At 36.2% G+C, this 23,537-nt stretch overlaps 1 protein-coding gene across 2 annotated transcripts; it reads right to left on the bottom strand.

Annotated features, from left to right (window-relative positions):
• Positions 1 to 1,133: 1,133 nt before the first annotated feature.
• On the bottom strand, positions 1,134 to 21,954 carry ankrd33aa (ankyrin repeat domain 33Aa). 2 transcript variants are annotated; one of them, XM_048178933.1, is made up of 6 exons: positions 21,606 to 21,954; positions 17,729 to 17,989; positions 9,379 to 9,737; positions 9,131 to 9,260; positions 8,025 to 8,165; positions 1,134 to 3,291 (listed from the first exon to the last, which is right to left on the bottom strand). In XM_048178933.1, exons 3-6 carry the CDS (start codon positions 9,655 to 9,657, stop codon positions 2,483 to 2,485), a joined length of 1,359 nt encoding a protein of 452 aa, XP_048034890.1. In that variant the 5' UTR covers positions 9,658 to 9,737; positions 17,729 to 17,989; positions 21,606 to 21,954; the 3' UTR covers positions 1,134 to 2,482. The 2 variants fall into 2 exon arrangements, with proteins under 2 accessions (XP_048034890.1, XP_048034891.1); XM_048178934.1 differs by lacking the exon at positions 21,606 to 21,954 and having other exon boundaries at positions 17,729 to 19,037.
• Between the last annotated feature and the right edge of the window lie 1,583 nt (positions 21,955 to 23,537).

Here is a 23,537-nt window from a genome sequence, read left to right as displayed (position 1 = left end):
GTGCTCCGTGGCTAACGGGCTAATGCTACACTGTTGGAGAGATTTATAAAGAATGAAGTTGTGTTTATGCATTATACAGACTGCAAGTGTTTAAAAATGAAAATAGCGATGGCTCTTGTCTCCGTGAAAACAGTAAGAAACGATGGTAACTTTAACCACATTTAACAGTACATTAGCAACATGCTAAAGAAACATTTAGAAAGACAATTTACAAATATCACTAAAAATATAATGTAATCATGGATCATGTCAGTTATTATTGCTCCATCTGCCATTTTTTGCCCTTGCTTGCTTACCTAGTCTGTTGATTCAGCTGTGCACAGATCCAGACGTTCTGCCCTTGTCTAATGCCTTTCATAATGTTGGGAACGTGGGCTGGCATATGCAAATATTGGGGGCGTACACCCCGACTGTTACGTAACAGTCGGTGTTATGTTGAGATTCGCCTGTTCTTCTGAGGTCTTTTAAACAAATGAGATTTATATAAGGAGGAAACAATGGAGTTTGAGACTCACTGTATGTCTTTTCCATGTACTGAACTCTTGTTATTTAACTATGCCGAGGTAAATTCAATTTTTGAATCCAGGGCACCTTTAAACATGTGAGGGCTAAGTATGGTAACCCATTTTAACTCAGAAAGTTCACACACATTAGGAGTAGTGAGTAGTGAACACACACACACCAGAGCAGTGGGCAGCCATTTTGTAGTGCCGCCCAGGGAGTGATTGGGATAGAGTATATACCCCAAATAAGGTTCATTAGGCCCTCATGTCACTGATATATTTTCACTTTGAACACATTGAAGAACAAATTGGCTTCAGCGATTCAGAAAAGGAACCGCAGTGCATGATAATGAGTAAAAACAAGTAAATGTCTAAAAACATGTTCTAAAAATATTTCGCCCAGCCTGTTATTTTGGTTTACATGCCTTTACCTCACTTCACACCAAGGCAAAGATCTCATCAGTTACGTAAGGATGGCACAATGAGTAGATTAATTTCCAATCCACTTGTCCTCCTTAGTGTTTTGACCTTACTGCTCCAATTATAGCCTTGCCGTAAGCTCAGTGATTGGTTTAAAACCTCCAGTGATACCATGGAACTAAATTAGTGTACAATAAGATGTGTCACAAATAGGTGTTTAAACTTTATTGAATTAGACTTCTTTGTTTCATAAAATGTCTTTGTTTTCAATTTATATACAACTAGATTATCACAACATATAGTAAGTCAAAAACAAACAGAAACAAATGTTGGCTGGTGCAATGTACAGTACAAATTCCATCTTGCAGTCTGGAGGATCATCATGCACAGACCAATAATAACCATAATAAATAAATGCAGGGTGTTGCATAGATTTTGCTTTTCATGGGGTCACTTTAGTGCCTGGTTTTATAAAGTACACAATAAGTGCTTTCCCTGAGACACAAGAAGATATAATAATGAACAAATCCATAAATATTAATTTCAAACAATTGCATAGAGGCAAATAGGAATGATAAATATTGTGTCCTTTTGCCGATATGATAAAATATTTAAACTATTAAAGTGCTGTCAAAGTGAACAGTCAAACTGCTATGCTGAGACATTTAAATATTGGAGTGCAATACAGACAAATGAAAATAACAGTAAAGAGACAAATACTCTACCGTTCAAAAGTTTGTGGTAAGATTTTTTTTTTTTTTTTTTTTGAAGGAAATTAATGCTTTTACTCAGCAAGGAGGATTTTAAAAAGTGACATTAAAGACATTTATAATATTTCTATTTCAAATAAATGCTGTTCTTTTGAACTTTCTAATCCCAAAAAATGGTTTCCACAAAAATATTACTGTTTTTAACATTGATAATATTAAGAAATGTTACCTGAGCAGCAAATCATCATATTAGAATGACTTCTGAAGGATCATGTGACACTGAAGACTGGAGTAATGATGCTGAAAGTTCAGCTTTGCCAATCACAGGAATAAATGCCATTTTAAAATATATTAACACAGAAAACAGTTATTTTGAAACTGTAATATTATTTCAGAATATTTCAGCTTTTTACTGTATATCGGTCTTGGTGAACAAAAGAGATGTCTTTTAAAAACATTAAATGACTAAATCTTACCGACCCCAAACTTATGAACAGTATAGTGTAGCTTTAGAAGTCTTTTAAAATCATCCATTAAAATAAATAAAGATGCCATTGTAAACTCATCGAGTAGAATGGGCTTAGAAAAGAAGACCTGAATACATAAGAAAATGTTAAAAATGGATGTAAATATAGGCCTACTGGTTGTTGGAGAGGTATTAATCATTTTGAGGTTATATGGATTAATCAAATGTCTTTAGACTGCATTTCATTTAAAACAACTTTGAGAATAATATCCATCCGTAGAAGCATGATCCATTTCCCTTGTACCTCTTAGGAGCAGATATGAACGATCTAGAAGGATGGCAGACAAACCTGAGAGCATCATGGCAACCTGTTGGAAGTTTATTCATTTTTTAACTTTTTTCTTGGATTCTTTATCCGCTTTCTCTTGTTCTGCTTTTTTCTTCTCTTTTTTCTTCTCCTCTTTAGCTTCCTTGTACTTCCATATTGGTGGCTCTAAGTAACCTTTGGTTCGCTTTTTCTTCTTCTCCTTTTTGGGTGTTGGGTCTCCAGACTTGGTCACTTTGATTTGGGGGACGCACCCGGCAGGGAACACGCTATTGCGGCGGGCCATGCTGCGCGGGACGAACTTACGGACGCCGTTGGAGGCCATCGAGAGCACGCTGCCTCTCCGCTCCGAGTTGGAGCAGCACGAGGCCAGCGAGGCAGAAGAGGCAGAGGTAGACGCGACAGAGAGGGAGCTGCTGCTGTGCCGTATCACGTGCTCCTCAAGCTTTTTCCCAGGATGCATCTGCATAAGCTCAGGCACTGCCAGGCGTCTCTTGCCGATCTCCGGCGGGCTTGAGGGACACAGCGGACGGCATCCGGTGACCACCAAGGGACTGTGGATGCTTGTGGTCATACGCACCATATGGTCCATTATGCCATTGTCCTGGGGGTCATGTGGAAAACTAAAGGTGAACGTGGACTTCAGGCGATGGGCGACTTTCTGTCCTGTGCTTTTTGTGGCTGTGGCCTTGGCCACCAGCAGCTTCAGGTCAGGCCACTCTGGGACATATTTTTCACAGAATTGTTCAGCCTGAGGTCTATTGTTCAGCCGTCTAAGTCTGTTCAATGTGTCAAAGCGACCTGTCTTCAAAGCCCATTCTCGTATATCCTTCCCCCTTGTGGCATCCACAACATTTATGTCGGCCCCTAGCAAAAAAGAGACATACATGATGATATTAAAAATTTTCCTAATTGCTTAGAAACTGGTGGATCCAAAATGGTCAGTATTCATATTCATGCATTTTATTCATATTTCATGTTAATCATTTATGGCTTATGATTTAGCAATATTACTTTTGATTTCATATATTCATGTACTCCTAATCCATATATTAATCCTCATCATATTTTCAAGTATTTACTTTTTATTGTACCCTTATGGTTATTCTTATTTTATATTTAAGAGTATGTAAACTTGCTATATTCTGTTGTTCTTCAAGTGTTCCAATGTGACAGGTCATGTTGACACGTTTGTGGTTAGATATTGGACGTTTGCCAAGTACTGCAGAAGTGATGTTTTCGGAATTAGTTGCTCATTTGAACTCGATGTACTTTTTATATCAAAATATGTCTTTCTTTTTCTGCTGACGTGATAATGTAAGATCTGCAAAATTCCCTTAAAGGTGCTAAAGAGGATGTTTTGTTTTATACATTTTTGCAATATTACTTGAAACTGTCTTTACTAACTGATAAAAGACTATTTATTAGGTGCACTGAAAGTAATAATATTAATATACATCATCTGTGCACGAGGTAGGGCCTTAAAAACATCAGCCAATCGTTTACGCGATCATCGCGTAAACGATTGGCCCTCTGGCTTGTCAATCACTGCCGTGACGAAAAAATCCTCTCTATCACCTTTAAGGAGGTCAAAACAACCCCTATATCTGTTTTCATCTATTTTTGACATCTGACCAGTCTATGACATAATGGATAAATCCATTTGACCTTTTCTTATTTGAACAAAACATACGTTTGAGTGGGATGTAAATTTCCCTATGCTTAGGCTATGTTATAAAATCGTTGATAGTTTTGCTTTTTCCTTCGCTTTGCTTTTCTTTGCTCTTCTGCTTCTTCTCTTCTATCTCTCATTTCATTCTGCAAATGTCTTAATTTTGTTGCTTCTTTCTGTATATTCTGATCTTCATCTATTAGATACAATACTCTGGATTTTACAGTACTCTAAATTTTATTATTAACTATTGGTTACTTAATTAATTTGTTTGTATCTATAATTTTTATTTAATAAATTTGTTATTCCTTATTCAAATTTAATCTCTGACATAATCATTGTTGGACTACCTGAATCTCATTTTCTCAAGTTTTTGCATCAGAAACTGAAATGCATTCTTTTAGCCAAATATCCAGAAGTATAACAAAATATTTTTTTCAAAACCTTTCTCATGCACATTCTCATGTACAATCCACATAAGTATATTTAGATTTTTTTGTGATTAGGTATTAATAAGAACATAGGATTTGTTTAAAATTTCATAGCATTTTTTATCTGCAGACTTGCTGTACATTTTGTAGATTACAGTATTATTATCTAAGTCTACGTGAAGTTTTAATGTTTGGTAGTACAAGTTGAGCTGAGTTTAATATGTGGCTGTTGCTGCTCTGGTAAGAAATGCATAAATGTTTAAACATTGTATCCCAGCAAGCAGTTTTGCATTAAAAACTCGTCTAGGCTAAAACAAGGTAAAATTTGGCCTGTCAAATGAAACCAAACACCTTGTAATCACTGTCGACTTTGCTTCCATGATGGAATATCGTACATCTCGCAAGTTATTTTGGCAAAAAAAGACAATAACCAAATTCAAGGTTATTTTTTTCTAGAAGTGGGTTACTCATAGCCCAAATATGTATGGTCTATAGTTAACCGAGGCGGTGAAATGAAGACTATTGTTTTCTGGGATTGGTTGTTGACTAGTAGAAAAATATAAGCAGTTGATGTTACCCCACCGAGTGGCCACTTTGGGTATAGCATCAATATCTGGTCTTGATTAACTGTGTATTTCCAGTTTTATTAATGATTTTAATTATCTGAACCAAACAGATGAATCAACGTAAGTGTGAAAGAAAAGACGTTGTTAACGTTCACATATCTCTGATCAAGCAGAGCAAAACATTTACAAAATTTTTGAGTAAGAGACATTTTTATTATCTTTTATTATCTTACATGATTAAATGATGTATAATAATTCTAATCTAATTTATTGTTATTATTATTAGCCTGTTCATTTTGGATTAAATAACCAGTATTTACCTATCAATTGTCCTTTTCATAACAAACGCAATAAAGTGCAAGACTAACACACAGGCAATAACATTTCTTATTATGAAGATGGTTAAATTCATTGTATTTAGATAAGTGAAAGACATTTTGACAATTGACTTTGTGCGCTGTAGATGCAATAAGTGTACTGAATTGTAACTCGTCTAAATAATCACTGTTAAGTGCACACATGGCTAATCCATTACTCGCCATCAGGGCTAATAATCCAAGGGATCAGAAAAGAAAATGTCCTCAGGTTTGTCTTTTAAACCTGCTAAGCTTATGTCATGTGTCACCAAATCACTGTGCTTCCAAAACTGTTTTGCTTCCAAATCTACTTCACCTTATACCTTACTACTCCGTGCACATTATTTTCTGTGAGCACAGGACATGTCTAACTATATATATATATATATATATATATATATATATATATATATATATATATATATATATATATCTTTCTCTCTCTCTCTCTCTCTCTCTATATATATATATATATGCCTATGTTTTGTGGCATTTTGACTACATATTCCAAGAATCTTGATTAGTGTATACAGCTGGGTCCAAAAGTCACATTAAAAGTCCAGATTAAAAGTCTGGGATACTAAAAAATGTCACTTTTAGTCATATTTATTTTTAAATGTTCACTTATCCTTTAATGATGATAATATTATTTTTAAAGTCCCCCTGTAGTCAATTATTTTATCCCTTAAAACTCATCTTTGATCACCAAAATGACATATTTAAAAAAAAAAATCAAGTGAAATTTTTTTTTTCATGCCTTAAAATAGCTTGAATGTAACTCTACACCCTTGCCTCATTTCATATGCACGGATCAATGAATATGCAAATTAACCCCACCTCCACTCACTCGCGCCAGCTCGGAGAGTCTACTGTTGCTATAGTGACGAGCAGTTTGTTGTTTGTGTTGAGGATATTTAAGAAAAAAAGCTTGCTTCGCTTCGTATATTCAGTTTAATTTCTGATGCTTAAGTTGTGTTTTAAATTATGAATTGCTAAAACGCCTTTGCAAAACGGTCTGAATCCACTTGCATTAATTTGGACTGCTCTCTCACTGAATCACCTGAAGCGATTTCTCAGTAAAACAGACAGTATCGAGAGAACAAGCAGCCGTTTTCCTCTGTGAACTTGCGCCAAATGGATGTTTGACAATTTTGTTGCTTTTTGGAGTTTTCAGATTTAAAAAACATTCAGATGAAATCCTGCAGGCGCCCGTGCCTTCTCCGTACATGAAATAAATGCACATCCTTGAATGAGCATGGATTTCCAGCGTATTTACTTAAAGTTATCAGGTAACGTTAGGCTAATATCTATGGTTTGATCCATTCCAGAGGCGGCCAAAATCAGAATTTATAATGGACTGAAATAGCTCTCTCAGAACTTGACGTGCGAGGACACACTGACTGACAAGACAATCACGCACATGCACAAGAATCACGGTCACATGCACACGCTCAGAGCAATATTGTTTTAGCTGTTTTATAGTATTAAAATATTTCAAGACAAAAGCATGAACTTTATTGGCTTTACTTCAAGTCAGCTATCACTTTACTTTGGCGCGAGCCCCTATCCACTCGGACACTTGGCACAGCCCTTGCGACGGTTCTGTCATTAATTAATATGAATTAATATAATTAGCGTTTTGCTTGACTACGTTATCAAACAGCTAATAATGTGTTGCTAATGTTACACACACCGTTCCTGTTCTTCATCTCAGACAGTCAGACAGCTTGCCTTCTAACAATCAGTATCCTTATAGGATAGACAATATAGCGAGTATAGACTCGCTAGATTGATAAATCTACACAATTTTTCATATCAATGATAACCTGGCTTCTTTAGAGACTTTCCTGCTTCAGAGCCGTCACAGTTAATGATATGCCAAAGCCTGCCGGCACGTTGTTGTGATTGGTTACAAGGTAGTCTGGTGACGTCACAAACACCAACGATTTCAAACCGCGGGTTTTATAATGTTTTTGGCTCACTGCAGTTTCAAACATAAAATACTCAGCAATGGTGCAGACTTATGAATTTGCACATGGTTTGTCTTAAAGCATATTAAAAACACTACATAGGCATATAAACAACATTAAAAACTTGATTTTCACCACAGGGGGTCTTTAATGCAAAAAAGAAGAAGAAGAAGAAGAAAAAAAAGAAAATTGCAAGACAGCAGCATTTGGTTTCAGACTTTTGTAACTTACATCCGTTATGCAATATTTTTATGTGCAAATTTTTCTCTTATGAAATATAGTTTATCCAACAGTACATAAAGTATAGCATATACAACTGAGTGTAAAAATGTCACTTGTTTAAAAAATGTCACTTTGTTATGTATGTGTTGCACTGTGTTTTAACCATTACATATATGACAAGAGTATATGCAATTAGCCTTGTGCTCATGCTATTCTACACCCATTTTTATAGATTTTGCTCTACTTTGTGGATGTTTTGTGATGACACAGAAACAGCATCCCAACATACTTCATCCAAACTGCCTAAAGATAGCTGATAGGAACTCAACCTATCTGACTTGGTCTGTCTGTGAACTAATTATTACAGTCCTGAAATAACGTACCAGCCATGAGCAGTGAGGCCACACAGTCATCGCTGCCCTGCATGACTGCCTTGATGAGTGCGGTGAAGCCTCGGTTGTCCCGGAGCTCCATGTCCACCCCAGAGAAGAAATTTAGGATGTAGGTGAGGATGGTTACAAAACCTGCAATGTTTATAGATTCAATGAAATAAATTTAGTGTAGAAACAATTTACATTTAGAAATTGCTAGTAAATTTCACAAATAATTAAAAAGGATCAGCAAGTAACACATTGAATAAAATGTTCAATTACTGAAATAGTATTTTCTTGTAAAATATACTCCAATAATCTTTGTTTTATTTACTACTTCAAAATAATTTTTTTACATAGAATTGTGAATCCTTCCCCAGCTAACAAAAATATGTTCCAAGATGTTTTGCTAACGTTCTTTGTTAAGTTATAAAAACTTTATTTTTGAAAGTCTCTAAACATTTAAAACATCCAGGTTTTTTGTTTTGTTTTAAAAACGTTTTTTTCTTGTTATGCGAATGTTAAGAGAACATCCCATTTTATCATTTTGCAAACATTATGGGAACGTTTCAGAATGTTCAGAGAACATTGAAAAATAAAAATATAACATTTAAAAAACATTAGATGAACGTTCAACTAAACGTTTTAGGAAGAACATTCCATGAAAGCTGTATAAATAATTCTGTCATCATTTACTCACCCTCAAGTTGTCCAAACCTGTATGAATTTCTTTGTTCTGCTGAACACAAAGGAAGATATTTTGAAGAAAGTTTGTATCCAGTCCGCTTTGGGGCACCATAGAATTCCATAGTAGGGAAAAAAATACTATGGAAGTCAATGGTGCCTCAGAACTGTTCGGTTTCCTACATTCTTCCAAATATCTTCCTTTGTGTTCAACAGAACAAATGCATTTATATAGGTTTGAAACTACTTGAGGGTGAATAAATGATGACAGAATTTTCATTTTTGGGTGAACTATCCCTTTAACGTTATGTTAAACGTTAAGTTCATGACTTTGAGAGAACCTTACCAGAATGTCAGCCAGTTCTGAGAACGTTTCTCATTAGCTGGGTCGTGCCTAATATTTTTGCTGTTTAATGTGTTATTAAAGATCCTACCAGCCTGTGCAGCGATCATGAGAGCAGTGTTGCCATCATTATCCTGATGATTGATATCCAGAAGTGGGCACTGGTTGAGTCCATACACAATATCCACAAAGCCTTTTGAGACGGCCAACATCAGACCGTTCTATCAGAGAACAAGAAGAGGATTTGTCAGAATATAAAATGATGTAAACAATTACTTCTGCCAAATTTCTGTTATGTGGATGATGCTTTATGGGCAATAAGGTTATCTCACTCCCTACCCTGCCGTTTATGTCTAGTTCCATGACTTCGTCTCTTGAAACACCCCTCTCCAGAACTCTGCGGAGGGCTGCTGCATTGTTCTTGGCACAGGCTTGGTACAAGGTGTTGGCAGGACCTCCACTGGCATCTTCCCGCTCATATTTAGGGAGCACGGAGTCATCTGACAGCACACTCCCAGAATCTGAATCATTCTCAGAAACTGACAACTCAGAGGCATCCTCATCTGGACCGGAGCCCAGATTTGGATCCTCCAGCACCGTGACTTTAACCTCAGCCATCTGGCCAGCACGAGCCAGGACTCACACACTCAGCAGGCACTTCATCATCATCTGCGTCCTCGCTGCTCCCTCCCTGGAATCTATAATTCAAAGATATAGATAAAGGTGAAGCTGAAACCTTACTTTGATTGTACAACAAAACATATTGACGTACATGTTTTTTTTTTTTCATTTATGACAACACTTCCTTTACACAGCCATATGCCATAGTAGGAAATAAAAAGCAAAGTAAAAAACTGTCCTGTTTGTTATCCTGCTATCTTAAAAATTCCTTTTTACCTAAACATTTAAATATCTATATTACCTAAAAATTCTTATTTAGTTGTGGGAGCAAAAATAATTATCAAAATGAGTATTTTTGTCACATTGTTCAGTAAAAATATCCAAACATCCTTAGAACAACTTAAATTTACTTGAGAACTAAGCAAAAAGATATTAATCCTTCTATTAGAGGATCTTGAATTAAGTTTATTCTTGTCCATTTTTTTCTAGTTTTATGCATTTAAATGTACACTATGCAGCTATTTTTGTTCAAAATTAACAGTTAAACAATGAGTATACATCATCAATCATTCTTCTAAAACATGTTTTTGTCACTATTAAGCCTATTATAAGTGTTTATATGATGGGATGGGACCTGATGGGATATCGCAAGGCGTTTTAGCATATATAACTAAGGTTTGACTATCCATATATGTTTTAGGATAGGTAGGCTACAATTGTATTTCGACAAGTCATAATTATAATTTTACTAGTCAGAAAGATAATTAGAGATATCTGCAATTATAATTGCACTAGTAAGAAATTCATATCTCTAACTACAGTCAAAACAAAGGGGCCGTTTACACGACACCGTTTTCAAATAAAAACTGAAAAAATGTTATGCGTTTTGGCTGTTCATTTACACGACAACAGCGTTTTGGTGGCCTGAAAACACGAATTTTTGAAAACGGGTTTAAAAGTGCAAGTTTTTGAAAACGGTCTCCGTGTAAACAACAAAAACGCGAATCTGTGAAAACGATGACGTCATGCACATGCATAGTCTATAGACCTTATTTTCCAGAGAAACATGCGCGCCGCCATCTTTAGAATATTGTCTTTGAACTTCCGTTTTCGCGGTAGCCCTGTATATTTCTATGGCATCGCTGTTAAAGAATAATTAGCTGGTGAAGTGGATTTACGTGTTGTAGAGTTAACAAAAGTTATCATGAGCATTGTAATGTTTAAAGCGGGTGTCTTAACAAATGTCAGTAGAACGGGAAGATTTTAAAATGAGCAGTTCATTCATAAATACATACGATCGCTGTGGAAATACAAGCCGGAAGTCAAAAGACAACGAGCGCAGCGCTGAAAAGGGGCGGGGCTACATAAGGTCTATAGACCTTATTTTCCAGAGAAACATGTGCGCCGCCATCTTTAGAATATTGTCTTTGAACTTCCGTTTTCGCGGTAGCCCTGTATATTTCTATGGCATCGCAGTCAAAGAATAATTAGCTGGTGAAGTGGATTTACGTGTTGTAGAGTTAACAAAAGTTATCATGAGCATTGTAATGTTTAAAGCGGGTGTCTTAACAAATGTCAGTAGAACGGGAAGATTTTAAAATGAGCAGTTCATTCATAAATACATATGATCGCTGTGGAAATACAAGCCGGAAGTCAAAAGACAACGAGCGCAGCGCTGAAAAGGGGCGGGGCTACATAAGGTCTATAGTGTTTCATCGCCATCTAATGGCCTGCCAGCAGAATACAGCGCTTTTAGTCATTTTCACGGATTTGTATGAATGTGGATCGTTTTGACAATGGTCTGTATGCGGAAAACTCAAAAGAAAAAGTTTTCCGTTTTAACCATATCGTTGTCGTGTAAACATCCTTAACTATGACTTACACAGCCAGGGGTATTTAATACTAAAACGGCTTGCCATAGATGGGATTTTTTTTTTTTTAGCGGTAAATTGTGTAGGCCACTCGCTCGTGCGTGTCTCCTCATATCCGTAAATAGTGAAAAGATTCTTCTGCTACTTTGAAGTGTGTATGGTGTGGGAGTGACATTAGTTGTCACATCAAGTGAGAAAGGTTGACATGGAGCACGCTAAATCTCTTCTGGCGAATCACCCATTTAAAAAACGGCTGGCAAGGAACACGACAAAGCTCGCGATAAAACGATTATCAACTTGGCTTGAGAAATAAGGGATTTGAAATGTTGTAAAAGCATCGCTGAGATGGCGTTTTATTACTCAACAGGTGAGTAAGATATTTTATTGAACAGTTAAATAACACTTTAATGAAGTTCATTGTAAAGCATAATCTATCTATTGTGAATGGTCATTCATCTGCACAGTAATGCAGAGCCGAAGCACAACCAAAACAATGTTGTTCAACAAAATGCATGCACTTTTGTTTTTTTTTAACTGCTAGAGGGCCAAAGTTACACAGTGTAGGCTACCTTTAGCAAAAATTAACGAGGTTTATGCTTAAAGTAAGGAGAAAAAACTGTTTTCCAATCGTAGGTATATCTTCCATTACAAAGCCCCTTAAAGGATTAGTACACTTTCAAATTAAAATTTCCTGATAATTTACTCACCCCCATGTCATCCAAGATGTTCATGTCTTTCTTTCTTCAGTCGAAAATAAATTAAGGTTTTTGATGAAAACATTCCAGGATTTCTCTCCATATAGTGGACTTCAATGGAGCCCAAATGGTTGAAGGTCCAAATTACAGTTTACAGCGATCCCAGACGAGAAATAAGGGTCTTATCTAGAGAAACCATCGCTCATTTTCTAAAAAAACAATTAAAAATTTTATATGTTTTAACCATAAATGCTCATCTTGAACTAGGTCTCTTCTTCTTCTCTATTAGAATTCCGGCAGTGTAGGCACTGCTAAGTGTATTACTGCCCTCCACAGGTCAAAGTTTGAACTAAATTGTCATATACAATATGCTAGGGCAAGTATATAACAATTAGTTCAAATTTTAACCTGTGGAGGGCAGTAATACACTTAGCAGTGTCTACACTGCCGGAATTCTAATAGCGAAGAAGAAGAAGAGAGCTAGTTCAAGATGAGCCTTTATTGTTAAAACCTATATAATTATTATTATTTTATTTTTTTTTAGAAAATGAGCAATGGTTTCTCTAGATAAACCCTTATTCCTTGTCTGGGATTGTGTAGAACGTTTTGAAGCTGCACTGAAACTGTAATTTTGACCTTCAACCGTTTGGGCTCCATTGAAGTCCACTATATGGAGAAAAATCCTGGAATGTTTTCATCAAAAACCTTAATTTCTTTTCGACTGAAGAAAGAAAGACATGAACTTCTTGGATGACATGGGGTGAGTAAATTATCAGGAAAAATTCATTTGAAAGTGAACTAATCCTTTAATGAAGTTTGCAGAAAAAAAAATGGTAATGTGTACACAAACGTTTTCTCCTGCACACTTTTTCTGTTCTCATGCAAGTTTTTCATGCATGCATACTTTTTTGTAGGGTATAGTGTTGTGGATATATTTGGAGCTATTTGTGGCCTTTAGGATTTAAAATTAGAATGAAGAGCCTTGTGAACATTGTTGTGATTGACAGACAGTAATCTGGACAACTTCACTCAACTGTGCTGTAACAGGCTCAATGTCTGTGAAGAGCTTCACTATAGCTATATCTGGGATGAGGCTATTTATTACAGGAGAACATAGTTACTGTTATTTATTTTGACTGAAGGCGGAACTTATGAAGCATGGTTTAAGCAACATGATGAATGTGAATGAGAAGGAACCTATGAACTTTTGTTCAGGCTTTCTGAAAATATTCGAAGGAATGTTGAAAACAAGGTCAGTAAGTGTACGCCCAACTAAACTGCAAAAGAAGGAACCATTTCACAAGTCAAGCATAACATATTGATATTCTGTGTCTGTGTCTATTGTTGCCATTCTGTAAATAGTTTGGACAGAGTGTATTGTGCTAATAGCTCAGGAGAATAGAATCAGTTAGTCAGACTATGAGTATGTGTCTGCTTATGTGTCATACTTTTGACTAATCGAAATCATAATACTTAAGACCATTTCCACTTCCCACTTTCAAACCTCCAGGAGTGAGCCATTTAGCACTTAACCTCAGGTTACTCGTGTAAGACTCTGATAAAAGCATCTTCTATGGCTACTTTTCTCACCTTTTTCTATAGAAGTGAAGCTACATGCAGCATTGCTAATTTAAAAGAAAATGATAATGCTAAAGTTTGCCCATGCATGAAAAGCACAATAGTTTGAATCTTTTTTTAAAAACATATTTGCTCTCACAGTGCTTTCCCAGCTATATTTAGCCATTGTTACTTGTAGCACAGCGGCCAGTGCAGACTGACATAGCACTGCACGTGTGTGTGTGTGTGTGAGAGAGAGAGAGAGACAGAAGGGGGTAGCGAGGATGGGAAAACATTCCCCGTTAGTGCCACATAAACAGTCTGTCCTATGAGAACCACAACACTGTCCACATTCTGGTTTAACTCTCACTGTTCCACAGTTAGCCTAATACCAGTCAAGCTTTATATACAAATATATTAGTTTAATGGAAACTCAGTGTTTTTAGGTTGTTTTATTTCTGTTAATTTTTTTTTGCTTCAATGATACTGGATATATATATATATATATATATATATATATATATATATATATATATATATATATATATATATATATATATATATATATTTATTTCTGTCATGACAATTCTCGGAGTGTTTGGCATGGTAATGGATATGACATGATAATGGTTATCTTGATATGTTTGACCTTGGCGGAATAAATCTGCTACGCTGCTGCTGTTTGTTATTGCTGCTGCTGCAGAGTAGGGCTGCACGATCAAATCAAAATTAAACCACACACGATTTGGCAAAGGCTGCAATTTTTTTTAATGCGTAGCTTCTCAGTGAAGCATGGCTCTGTGATCAGTAGTAAATGGTGCTCCATCAGAAAGCCAGAGGGCGCTCTTGCGCAGAAACTCCAAATATGCCCCGCAGAAGTACGATATAACGTTAGACTGGGTAAACCCAGCCTGATCTGCCGGCGATTTGATTTCTTCCGGCAACTCAGTCTGGAAACCCGTACATTCATTTCTACTGCTTCTGTTACACTTTTGTGGGAACCAATCACAGACTGGCTTATCCACCTTGCTCGCTATTGGCGGGTATAACACAATGACGATAGAGAAGTGACGGCAAGCACTACCGTCAATCCAATTCCTTTTAACCTCTCGACGATGCTGAATGACTTCTTTAGTTTAGCAAACAAATCGCTCGAGTGGGTGTAAATATCACTCACTTTCATGTTTTTTTTTTTTTTTTTTTTTTGCACAACCTGCAAAAATCGCTCGATGCCATTGCTGCTTCTGCAAACCGCTGATCAATGCTACAAACCAATACAAACTAAACCTGTCTGGAGTTTCACCCAGATCGTTGATCTGATTGGTTGAAGGAATATCCAATTGCGTGAATAATGCTCGTTGATCACGCCTCTTGTGCAGTAGAAAATACATACAGACTCCCCAAACCAATGTTCAAATTTAAATTGAGCTTGGTCTGGTGAAAGCCAGACAAATATAATGTACTTCATTCCAGGAAATCCCTATGGGCATCATACTATCGCTGTAGCTGAATAAACAGAAGATTGAAAGCTTTGATTGATTAAACATCACTAATAAACACACGACTACGGCAATATATGGTTTATCTGAGTTCTTCAAGCCTTCTTGGGTATTTTCATGATAAAGTATATTTATACTTCAATGCTAATCGACATAGCCTTTATGACTATAGAATACTATGAAATAATTTGTTGTGTGCCTTATTCTGTGTAAGAAGCCGCATCATCTGTCACTCAGCTGATGTTATGAAGCGAGTTGGAGTAAAAACATTATTAAATGTTGTCTTTTGTTGGACAAAAGGTTCAAAAATGCTTCTCATGTTGAAAAGGTGTTTGACGTGTGTTGCTTTTTCAAATGCACTTTATAAGTGACTCAAACTCACAGTGCTTTCAGATGGCGCAGCAATTACTACTGATCACAAAGCCGTGCTTCATTGACAAGCTGCAGATAAAAAAATAATCGAAGCCTTTGTACAGGACTTGCTACTGCTGATATATACGCGACACGCTGCTCTGAGCAAGTAAGACATGCTGCTGCTGTACAATATAGCGTACATGAAGTACCCATAGCAGATCTATACAGGTGGAGCTGGGGATGGTGGAGGGTTTCTGAAATTGCACAGAAAATGCTGACCAATTATTTGAAGGCTGAGCAGCGAGAGCATTGGCTACTGATACAGCAGGAACCAATCAGCTGTGCCCTATTGAGAAGGATGTGATTGCAAGCAGATTGAGTTGAACACAAGAGAAGATATTTTAAAGGTCCCGTTTTTCGTGGTTTTTTGAAGCTTTGATTGTGTTTATAGTGTTCAATATAACATGTGTTCATGTTTCGCGTGTAAGAAAACACAGTATTTTTCACATAATTTACTTATCTGTATACCGCTGTTTCCACTGTCATAAAAACGGGCTGATGACTTCCTTGTTCTATGAAGTCCCTCCTTCAGAAATACGTAACGAGTTTTGATTGTGCCAGCGGTTCCTGTGTTGTGATTCGACAGCAGCTTAGCGCTCCTTGCCCGGAAAGGTCACGCCTCTTACCATAACGTGGAGATGCACGCGCTCAGTGTTATTGTAAACATGTCTTTAATTTTACCCTATCAATTTGAGCCGGAATCAGACCCGGTGATTGGACTGCGGGATGAAAATAACAGCGTTTCGACGACATGGCGACAAACACACTCTACAAACGCAACTCTTGTGTATTCCTGTGGGCGGAGGTTAGTCAAAAAACTGTTTTAGTGACGTCATTAAAGAAGGAAGTAGAGGGATGTAGTCCAAACTGGCCGTTCGATGTAGGCGACTTCTGTTAAATAAAATATCTCGCTTGGCATTGAACTTTGAGCTTTAAAATTTTACAGATTTTATTTATACTCTAACAACAACATTACACACTAACTAAAGTTTGAAACATGGGATCACGAAGAACGGGACCTTTAAAGAATGTTGGTAATCAAACAGTGGAACGTAGCCACTGATTTCCATAGTAGGAAAAAAATACTATAGAAGTCAATGGCTATTGTCAACTGTCTGGTTACCAACATTCTTTAAAATATCTTCTGTTGTGTTCAACAGAAGAAAGATACTCATACAAAGGTTTGAAACAACTTGAGGATAAGTGATGACACAATTTTTGGGTGAACTGTCCTTTAAGGACCTATCAGTCTGCTCCATCTTGAGTTTCATGGCAGAACTTTAATTTTAATTTTAACTTATTTTATTCTTATTAAGCATTATATTATCCATCCCCCAGCAGGACAAAATAAATGAACTTTGGGAAGTAGTTCCACATAAACATTGAAGTTTAAAAATGTTTATTTACTTCCTTTTAGGGTCCTAGCAAACTTTTTAAGGATCCCCAAGAGATTACCCAATTACAAATCGATTGTGTGAGTGATTTCAAATCGTATATAGATTTTCCTACATTTTTTGGGCAATATGTAAATTCACAACCTTTTTTTTTTTTATTTTTAAAGCGGATCTCCAAATATGTAATGCCAGTATTATTTTCAAATATTTTTAAATTATATTTCTATTTCACATTGTTCATATTGACGCATTTTTGTGTTCATGATGGGTACATACATTGCAATTTAAATTTGACTTAAAATTATAAATAAATACATTTTGAAATCTAAACTTTTTATGTTTTATAGACAAATGTTCAAATAATAAAACATAATAGTACAAAAATTGGACAATAAAATAAAATGTAATGTTAACTGCTTATATATATTATATAGTCATGCAGTAATGTATGTTTTAGCATCATTTGGAGCAAAAGCACAAAAACAAATAATATGCTAGCAACTTGTTTCTATACACATTTGTCAATTATTCTTTTTTGTTGTACCACTGTTTGTGCCCTTTTAGCAATTCTACTTGTTTCCCCAACCGTTCCAAAATCTATATGCACCATATCAATAAACACATCCATTGTATCTCACCATTAAAAGTGCTCAGAAGAATGTTTAATGTTGTCCACGTTTCTCTGGGTGATCAGATCATTCCTCCTGCTGTGTCTGTGTAGTCCTCCCACTATGGATTCTTACAGTAGACTGTGTGATCCCACCGGACAGAGCCGTGTCCCTGCCTGTCCCCTCCTCCCAGCCCTCTGAGTCTGCTTGGACACTTAGGTCTCCGATCACTGAGGAATCCTTCTAAATCTTGACACAGGTGCTTTGTTAAGACAGGAATGTCCACTCATCCTGATTACAAGAGATTTGTGGATTAACATTCAGAAATGGCAGCTGCCAGAGAGATTGTCACTGCTTCATTTCTGTGGTTAAAGCTGGCATATTTTCGTGCTGAATGACTGACTCAAAAAAACAAATTAGCAAATTATTTTTCAATTAACTTTGAATTATATTGCAAATTTAATTCAGACAATACAACCACTAAAGAATATTACACTTATAAAACCATTTAACAGTAAACCTTACAGATCATGTGTGTGCTGGGAATTGCACATGAAGTGTATTATGAACTTTGCTGCAGTTATTAAAATAACACTGCCAATAACTGATTTTCTAGCGATTTGAATTGGATTGTTCCTTGCTTGTGCCTGCCATGTCTTCAAAACACCCATGTTTTACATGCCCTGAAATAGCTGTGGATCAGAATATAGTAGAGTTTAGCCAATTAAAACATGCTTAAGCATATTAGACAAGCCCAGATAACACCTCGTGCCACACATCTTACAGCCAGGCGCCGCTCATCTGGCAGCAGTCACGTGAAAAATCAGAGGGACTGAAACTGAAACCCTTACCAACTGTGATTAATCTGTTGCAATAATATAATTGTTTCTTGGCCGACCAGTGAAGACACCTGTTATTTAGGCCTCATGAATCTGTAACTAATGAAATGAAAATCTAGGCTAATCATTTTTATGAATGTTATGACATCTGTAATTAATAGTGCATTCAAGTCCTCCGAGGAAGTTCGTATTTACGAATTGGGAAGCCGTAATTATGACGTAAGGTGCGTTAAAGTCACTTTAGTCCAAGCAAGAAGGTGATATTACTACAAAAAATTAAATTAAATTAAATTGTTGTAGGCCTATTGTCTATTGTATTTGTACAATACTATGGTATTTTGTACATGCAACTTAGTTTTATTGTAAATGAAAAAGTTTCATTTATTTCAACAAAATTACCTTAAACTCTGAGATTAAAGAAAGTTCAGAGTTAACAGGTTAGTCCACCCAAAAATGAATATAAATATAACGAATATAAATTACTCACCCTCATGTTGTTTCACACCTGTAAGACCTTCGTTCATCTTTGGAACACAAATTAAGATATTTTTGATGAAATCCGATGGCTCAGTGAGGCCTCCATTGCCAGCAAGTTAATTTACACTTTCAGTGCACAGAAAGGTACTAAAGACATATTTAAAACAGTTCATGTGACTACAGTGGTTCAATCTTAATGTCATGAAGTGACAAAAATACTTTTTGTGCGCCAAAAACAAAATAACGACTTTTCAACAATATCTAGTGATTCGAAGTGTGCGTTTCAAAACAATGCTTCGAATGTTTTGTTTCGAATCAGTGATTCGGATTGCATTTCAAACAGCCAAACTGCTGAAATCATGTGACTTTGGCGCTCCGAACCACTGATCCGAAACAAAACATTTGAAGCAGTGTTTTGAAATCGCCCGTCACTAGATATTGTTGAAAAGTCGTTATTTTGGGGGGGTTTTGGCGCACAAAAAGTATTCTCATCGCTTTATAATGTTATGGTAGAACCACTGAACTCAAATGAACTGTTTTAAATATCCTTTCTAGGCACTTAAAGTGTAAATTAACTTGCTGGCAGTAGAGGCCTCACTGAGCCATCGTATTTCATCAAAAATAACTTAATTTGTGTTCCGAAGATGAACGAAGGTCTTACGGGTGTGGAGCGACATGAGTATGAGTAATAAATGACATAATTTTCATTTTTGGGTGAACTAACCCTTTAACCACTTTACAACTTTGTGGTGGCGTTCTTGTGCATTCAGATCATAAATACAATCTTCCCGACATGACCTGAATGCACAATTGTAATTCATTTTCTATTAGTGCACATTTTGAGGAACTTCCAAAGTCCCCCTAAATTATGATTCACTCAGAACAATGTGTCTCATTCACACACATTTTTGTGCATAAAATCTGCATACAAATATTTTGCACAGAAAAAGTGTACTTATTGCGATCACACTAGAATGTATTCTAATTTTTTTTTTTAGATACATTTAGAACCAACTGAAAAATAACAATAGGTGCAAATACAAAAATAATATCACATCCCACACTCTTAAAAGTAAAGTTTCCACAGTAATGCCATAGAAGAACCATTTTTGGTTCCCAAAGAAGCTTTAAGAAGAACCATTATTAGTATGAAGAACATTTTAAATATTTAAAGGTGCCGTAGAACGTCTTTTTAAAAGACATAATATAAGTCTAAGGTGTCCCCTGAATGTGTCTGTGAAGTTTCAGCTCAAAATACCCCATAGATTTTTTTTAATAAATTTTTTTAACTGCCTATTTTGGGGCATCATTAAATATGAGCGATTTAGGCTGCGGCCCCTTTAATTATACAGACTGCAAGTGTTTAAAAATGAAAATAGCGACAGCTCTACCTAGTCTGATGATTCAGCTGTGCACATCCAGACGTCCTGCCCTTGTCTAATGCTTGAACATGAGCTGGCATATGCAAATTATTGGGGGCGTACACCCTGACTGTTACGTAACAGTCAGTGTTATGTTGAGATTCGCCTATTCTTCTGAGGTCTTTTAAACAAATGAGATTTACACAAGGAGTAAACAACGGTGTTTGAGACTCACTGTATGTCATTTCCATGTACTGAACTCTTGTTATTTAACTATGCCAAGGTAAATTCAATGTTCTATGTTCTAGAATTCTAAAATTCTAGGGCACCTTTAAAGAACTGCTTTCCATTTTAAAAAACCTTTCATGAGTTCGCCTGTCTATTCAGTCTGAATGGTTAATGGTAAAACAAACGTTTGGAACCTACGTTTGGAACTACATTTTGTGGAATGGAAAGGTTCTATGGATGTTAAAGGTTCTTAATGGAATCACAGTTTGCCAATAAAGAACCTTTATTTTTAAGAGTGCAGTGGCCTTTTAAATTCACAGTGAATCCGACAGAGGTTTTGTCTTAGAAATTTTTGTGTCCACGTAAATATACAACATGTATGAAATAATTAGTGAATGAGGCCCAAAGAGCTTTGTGTTTACTTCCCTGAAAGTTTATCATATTGAAAAAGCAGAAACTCCTAAAACAAAGCTAGGCACTTATGCATGACATCATGGCATTGTGAACAACCACAGCAGACTCAGTACAAGTATTTTTCAAATTCAATTAAGTTTATCCAGCAAAATGCGCTGACACATTTGTTGGTTATAGCCACAAAATACATTTTGGCTCATTTCATCAGGGCCTTGGAATGAAATATCTGAACAAAACAAACATGAGTGACTGGTGTATTCCAGAAGGAAAAAATTTAATTTTTGTGAAATCCATGGTTTCTCTATTTATAGTAGCCCGGTTACAACTGATCATTGAACAATAATTTCAAATATCTCTAGTCAGAACATGTACCTAATTCAGTCTGATAAAGATGGGTGTCCAAAATCAGACAGACACACACACAAAAAAAAAAACCCTCAGCATATGCAAAATCTTATTCTAAAAAGAATGTTAGCCTTTATAATTGTCTTTAAATTCATACAACCCTGACTTTGTCAGTATCACAGTAACCCTATATAAAATCTAAGTGTTAAGTGTCTGTTCAGTGCAAAGCAAAGCCAGCCAAACCTTGCAGTAGTTTAGAGCTGGATCAGGTCAGGCTGGCTGATGAGTTGGATTCGGAGAGCAGGAGGAGAGGTGATGTGCGGCCACAGTTATTTTCTCAGACTGTTGACCTGAAGCACAAGCGTTATTACAGTGCAAAGACTCAGGAAATGAGACAGAGAAAGAGGAAGCTCAGCTGGCCTTTGAGAGCATTCAAGTGGGGCGACTCTCTCCACAAGAGGAGAGAGAGAGATTTAATGGAAAAGAAAACTGATATGCGTTGGTTAAAATGTGTCTGTTAATATAAATACCACACAAATGATAAATTGCAGTGTTTTCTGTTTTACGTGAGCACTTTTGAGTGTCTTTTGCTCATTGCGCCAGCAGAGGGCAGCAAACTGCACCACTAAGTTCTGCATCCGTTACTATTTGGTGTTGTTATGTAGTGTTTTCAGGGTACTCCGTGTACCATCACACAATCTAGCACAATTCATCTGCTTAGTTTTGATACGCCTAATTAAAGTGTACTTTTTATTTATAGGTTTTCTTTATGTGTAACACACTTTAATTATAATGGAAAACCGAATCAGAATGATTTCTGAAGGATCACGTGACAATAAAGACCGTAATGGCGGTTGGAAATTCAGTTTGCCATCATAAATAAAAGCTTCCCAAGTCAACATACACATAGAGACAACTATAATTAATGGGGATGTGTGTCTCGTCGTCGTTTTTGAACATATAGGCCTACTGTTCAAGAAGTCATGTCACAGTAAAACTGTTTACATGCACACACATATACCTATTCTAATCATGTGCAAATAGTAGCTAATTGTAGAGTACTGTCATTATGTGCAGCCTACTGAATTTCCTTCTAATTGTATGTTATTGTAAACATTTTTCTTTTAATATCTAACAGATAGACCAGCAAAATCTAGTCAGAATTTGTCATTCTAGCTCTGTTTATTAGTACCATATGATGTGTGTGTGTATGAGGTATGTTTGCAGGACGATGGGCTGCTGAGCTCTAAGTTTAGTCACAAAAGCAGTGCTAAAGACAGCCATGTGCAGGGTTATTATTAGAGTCTTGGCAGTGTTTCCACAGCCCATCTTTACACGGCTTGGCTTCAGTTCGGAGGGGCTCAGCCGGATCACATTCCGCTTTCTGCCGTCCTTCTCTTCTTTCACTCTTGCTGTCCACGAACATACACCATCACAGAAGAATCTGTCTAGAGGAAAATCCGACCCAAATTTGTGTGCGGTTTGGGCTGCAATGAGAGAGAGAGCGAAAGAGAGAGAGAGAATAGACTAACATTGGTAATTGTATAAACGTGTGTTTTGACTCCAGGCCAGGTGAAGAGGGAATGAGCAGCAGACTCAGGAATGCGTATGTCTACTCTGAAAAGCACACATATATATTGTGGGCCACCCAAGTATGCATATCATGACACGGTCATTCATTTAACCTGGAAAATATTGAGGCTAAAATAAGCACAGATCTTGCACAGGTTCTAGACAAGTAAACAAAAGATCCAACAAAAAGGCTTTTTGTCTAGTTTATGGAGGGTCAATTAGATCAGTGATTAGCAAGCTTTATAGCATTATACTTGATTAAACAAGTTCGTTTTTTCAAGTTTATCCGATATTTAGTTTTTAAATTTTAGTATTTTAGGGTTAATTTTTCATATAAATATGTTTAAAGGTATTAAACTTCTCTGGACTGTTTATTACTATTGCTATTCTAGTGGTGTTTATTATTTTTAATGAAGGTGGTTTTAATGTGTGTCTTTAATTTGTTGCCACTTTATTTTGTTTTATTTTTTTGTCATGAAGATGTATTTTAGTTTAGTTGTTTTTTTCTAATTTTTGCTGTTTGTTGCTTATTATGCTTTATTAATGCTATATTTTATAATATTAAAAATTTTAATAATATTAAAATATTTTTTTCAGTTAATG

Source organism: Megalobrama amblycephala, linkage group LG24 (genome assembly GCF_018812025.1).
Source record: "Megalobrama amblycephala isolate DHTTF-2021 linkage group LG24, ASM1881202v1, whole genome shotgun sequence".
Classification (NCBI taxonomy): Eukaryota; Metazoa; Chordata; class Actinopteri; order Cypriniformes; family Xenocyprididae; genus Megalobrama; species Megalobrama amblycephala.
The sequence above is the reverse complement of the archived record's forward strand: the minus strand, read 5'-3'. Positions and strand labels throughout refer to the sequence as shown.